Source organism: Dama dama, chromosome 18, assembly GCF_033118175.1.
Source record: "Dama dama isolate Ldn47 chromosome 18, ASM3311817v1, whole genome shotgun sequence".
Lineage (NCBI taxonomy): Eukaryota > Metazoa > Chordata > Mammalia > Artiodactyla > Cervidae > Dama > Dama dama.
In genome coordinates this window covers 51,450,001-51,455,000 of record NC_083698.1, presented here as the reverse complement: position 1 = coordinate 51,455,000, position 5,000 = coordinate 51,450,001, and the positions used below count along the sequence as shown (strand labels likewise).

At 33.2% G+C, this 5,000-nt stretch overlaps 1 protein-coding gene across 6 annotated transcripts in view; it reads left to right on the top strand.

The window, feature by feature from the left end:
* FOXP2 (forkhead box P2) overlaps nucleotides 1-5,000 on the top strand; it is a 634,677-nt gene that overhangs the window by 553,375 nt on the left and 76,302 nt on the right. For all 6 annotated transcript variants that reach the window (XM_061165326.1, XM_061165325.1, XM_061165324.1 and 3 more), the window contains one exon: nucleotides 4,649-4,786. In XM_061165326.1, the coding sequence (XP_061021309.1) occupies nucleotides 4,649-4,786 (138 nt within the window). The remainder of the gene's footprint in view (nucleotides 1-4,648; nucleotides 4,787-5,000) is intronic.

Below are 5,000 nucleotides of genomic sequence, written 5' to 3'. Positions count from 1 at the left end.
TAGATCTCTTTAAATACTCCTGTTCAGTACTTGATGAAAAGCTTACAAATGCCTCTCAATTCATTGTCAGTTCTTTCTAATACTAGAAAACCAGGAAGCTTTTGAAGGGCTATTATTATGATGGACATTATACATGTAACCAGGACTTGATTGGACCAAGTTTGGTGATGCAATACAGTAGTTTCTTATGTTAAAATAAACTATAGATACAGATGGTATAGAGAGAAAAGAAGTGAACAGAAACAGAAATTATGATAAAATTATCATAAAATGTACAGTCACATATTTCCTATCAATAGTCTGTTAAAACAGAAGCAGATACTGTCATATGAACCAGTTTTTCATCTATTATACAAGTAGTTAATCCTAATAGAGTTCTGTTTGTATTTTTCTTTTTAAGTACTGGGGCCTGGAGGTCAGGACTTATTTGTCTTCAAATTTTAGGCGAGGAATAAAGGGATCTATGAACCAGTATTTGGCAGACCATGTTAACAAGAAAGTAAGAGTTTTCCACTGTAAGTCTCATCCACAGGTTGTGGCCATTTTTTCAAGGTCACATTTGGTTAAGAAAGAATTTGGCTAACATTATGCTAAGAACCTTTCCAATCACCCATACATAATTGGGATGTTTAATTAAGTGACATGCTTAATATGCAAACGCAACACATTCAGAAATGTTTCAGCTGAACTAGATTGTAAGATGAAGATTTGCTTATTATAGCAAATAAAATATTTTGATCCATTTTTATAAGTCTTACACTAACTCTTAAGTTTCATTTGAAGGGAGACATGATCTTTGCATTGTCCCTTAACTTTTTAACCTTTACAATGAGGTACACTTAGACGTTTAATGTAAAGGTATAATTTATTTCTTAAAACATCTGAGGTGATTAGCAACCTATATTAGTATAATATCTAAATGCTTTCAGCTTGTACCATTTTGACTCATTTCAAGTTTCATAATTTCCCCTCTTTCATCTCAGAATATATAACCCTGTCTTTACCCCGTATGTCTTGGAACACAGAGCTATATATCATTTGTGCTTAATTCAGCTAATGAGAAAATAAATAAGGGTAAATGAAAGCCGTATTTTGTGCATCACTGTGGGAATTTTAGCTCTGTCAGTATAGTAAATATTAAGAGAGTCTCAACCAGAGTTGACTGTGTCTCCTTTTTTCCACTCTTGAAGAGTTTAATTGATAGACTACAGTTTTCACTGGGACACTCATTTTAAACCAGCTGTTCCTTTTGGAAGGTGCATAATGTACTATATAATGTACTGTATTTTTTAGACCTAATCAGACTTTTATTTGCCTTGTCACCAGAAAACATGAAATAAACATCTCCCTCCCCTCCTCTATCACGTCTAAATTGTGGTCTCTCATTAGAATATTTGCAAGAATAGAAGTATATATCTAGTGGAAAATATTTCCTTAAACTTGGCACTTAACTTGCAAAGGTATATATTTATATATGAAAGTTATCCATAGACTTAAATTTGATGCTGTTTTTACCTGCTTAAATATTGATAAAGTGGCATAATCTTCAAAAAATTTTATGTACTCAGTTAATCTCTATTCATCTTTGTCAGTGAATCCCTAAAGTAGCTTGCAGTAGCAAAAAAATGCAATGTAACAGTAACAAAAGTGATAAAGGAAGGATAAAGGAAATGTGTAACTTAGAATGTTTCACTTAAAAGTGGAGAAATTCTGCATATTCTAAACAAGGCCAGTGGAGCAATTGACATTTGTTATAGGAGAAATGAATTTTCTATTTAATAAAATATTTTTAATTTTTAGTAGCCCCAAATGTTTTATTTTGAATGAGTTTATGTAATGTGGATTAGAGGTGATAGTACTGGCTTATTTGTAATGTTAGAAATCCCTCAGAAGTGCACTTGTGCTTTCCTATAAATATAATTACAGTTTGTGTTTAGTACATATGGAAGTAGAATGCTCAGTTAGTTGCCTTTTTCCCCCTACATATCCATCTTTATATCTGTATTTTGCCAAATTTAGATAGCAGTATCCTAGATAGTAAGTCAGAAAATGCTTAAAATTTTAAGAATATCACATAAGTATGGTACATAGGATTTTAGAATAATGTTGATTTGATGGTTATTTATGTCATTAACTTTTAAATGTAAGGAAAACACTCACAAATCATTTTAAGAATTAAACAGTTAATTTAACCATGGTGAAAGGGCTGCTGCTGCTGCTGCTAAGTCACTTCAGTCGTGTCCGACTCTGTGCGACCCCATAGACAGCAGCCCACTGGGCTCCCCCGTCCGTGGGATTCTCCAGGCAAGAACACTGGAGTGGGTTGCCATGTCCTTCTCCAAGGTTGAAAGAGCTAATGAACTCTAAAGAATGCAAAGATAGAAAACTTGTTTAAGCCTTGCTTATACATCAAATCAGTCAGACTAGGAACAAGATATAGGGTAATATAATTTGTATAAGGTGAAACCTGACTGAAAACTTGCATTGTATTATTGCATTCATAAAACTTTTATTACCAAGTACATTTGTTATCAGTTACACATAATGTACTTTTGTTTGCAGACAGAGATAATTTAAGTGAAAGTGTTCCATATGCTCAAAAGTGGTAAGAGATGTGGCAAGCTTCTCATCACATGATAGACTTTATAGAAGGTATCTACGTATGTGTCGAACTGCCTGCGTATATGTGATCTAGCTACCGACTTATCTGTTTATCTGGATTGGCAACCCTTTTAAAAGTTAACTTCTCTTTCTCTGTTCTTTCATTTCAGTTTGATTCCTTGTTATTTGGAGACAGTATGAGGCAAATGAATACTGGAACAAAAGGCTTTTTTGTATATAGATTTTTTTTCCCCAAACTATTTTCTAACCATTTCTTTTTGTTTATCAAAGAACAATTAAGCAAACTGTCCGTTAAATTTTTCAACAGCTCAACACCTATTGGATCAGTTAATTTTATAGCACACATTTCAGAAAGCCTTATGATAGTTTCAAGTACAGTAATCTAAAGGTATGAGAGTATGTTCTAAAGGTATGTTCTAAAAAATTCAGGAACTTTTTTTAAAATCATTTTTGAGTTCCTTTCTGTTATTCCATGATCCTTTCCCTTTATGTTACAAAATGATATGTAATGAATCCATATTTCAAGATAGCAAAGGATAGAAAATATTCTTTCTTTAGTATGAAATATGAAGTATAAGTGTTTCTCTCTTTTTGAGAGAGAGAGGAGTTAATTCACCCTGAATTTTTTTTTTCTTCTAAATTTGTTTTCATTATTAATTTCTCCTTTCTTTATGACATAAAGTGCCAAACTCAAAAAGTTTGAACTGTGCTAAAAATGACTCAGGATAAATTGTGAACCATGTCTATGATTCTCTTTTTCTCTTTTCAAAGACACATGTTATTCTAAGAATTTGTTCAAAAGCAGTGTTTATATAAATACTTGCTTTTATTTACAGTAAAAATGAATTGTTTTTTCTAGGAAAGAAAGCGATTGCTTTTTCAAAGTTTGCAAACTTGCCAAGTTGACAAGTTGTCTGATTACTGATTAGTATAAGAAATGTCTTCAAAGAGTGTGACTACCATCCGGTTGAGCAGATGGATACCTCAGGCTTCTGTATAGGAGGATTCCTTGTTCACCTCTTTTGCCAGCCTTTACCTTTACCTGTCTCTCCACAGACTTTCTCTCAGACTTTCTCCCAGCTTTTTCCTTACTTTGCATTTTCCTTGCTTCATTTCTCTGTTCTATTTCTTTCTCACTCTCATCATATCCTTTTCAGCTCTTTAATTTTCACAGCTTTTGAAGGGGAGGTGAATGGTAGAAAGGACATTTTGAGCAAAATACCTTAACTTTTTTTCAAATTAATGAATAACCATTGAGTAATCTTTATATTTCTGGGCTTCCTGGTATAAGTTTAGCTAGCTTGAAATAAGAAAATGTTTAAAGGATAAGCTATAATATTAAATTTAAGATCCTTTCTTTGAGAGGACCTATATGTGTAGCTATTTTCTGGGGGTATATAGGTAAATAAACAAATATCCTATATTAGTTACTATATGTACTCATGTAGTAATATATATTACTGTGTATATTTTTCTAGTACTAAGTATAATATATATATATAATTTGAAGATGGTTCTATTTTATGAGTAAGTACACTGCACATACATTCTTTTTACTAGCTTTGATAACAGATATTTAAATGTGTATTTTTCCAGTTGTTTAATCATTATTACATCTATCTTAATCGTACCGGTAAACTATTTCAAAAGGTTTTTAACTTGTAGCACTGTGCCATTGGTAAAGATTATTATGAAGTATTGAGAAAACTGACATGTTATTATTTATTTCTAACTATGCTAGTCAAAGCAACACATCTTAGCATAATACATAAGAGGTATGGAATATAAAGGTGGAACCTGATAATATCTTATGCCTTTGAAAACCCAGTGTCTAAATACTATGGTACCTTAATGCCATTATTAAATAGTTAAATAATATAACAAATATTCTATAAAATTGATTGGTCATCATTAATAAAGGATTTGGTAGAGATGCCATAGAGCTCTGTTGGTTGGTTTCTCCTTTGGTTGGTTGGTTGGTTAACAGTTGGTAACATCCACTCTTTCTCCTCCTGTCTCCATCAAGGTGCCTGTGTCGGTGGCCATGATGACTCCCCAGGTGATCACCCCTCAGCAAATGCAGCAGATCCTCCAGCAGCAAGTCCTGTCTCCTCAGCAGCTCCAGGCCCTTCTCCAGCAGCAGCAGGCGGTCATGTTGCAGCAGGTAATGTGGGTTACCTGCTTTGGAATACCAGCACCTGTGTTGACAGTGCCATGGGCATAAATGACAAATTCTTTCTCCACTGGAAAGGACAACTTGTCTGTATCCTGGAATATAAATGTAGCATTGTAATTGCAGAACTGCTTAGGAAAATTTAAAACCCTTAGTCTTTTTAAAGTCATTAACATCTAGAGTAAGAGCCGAAAGAAGTGTCATT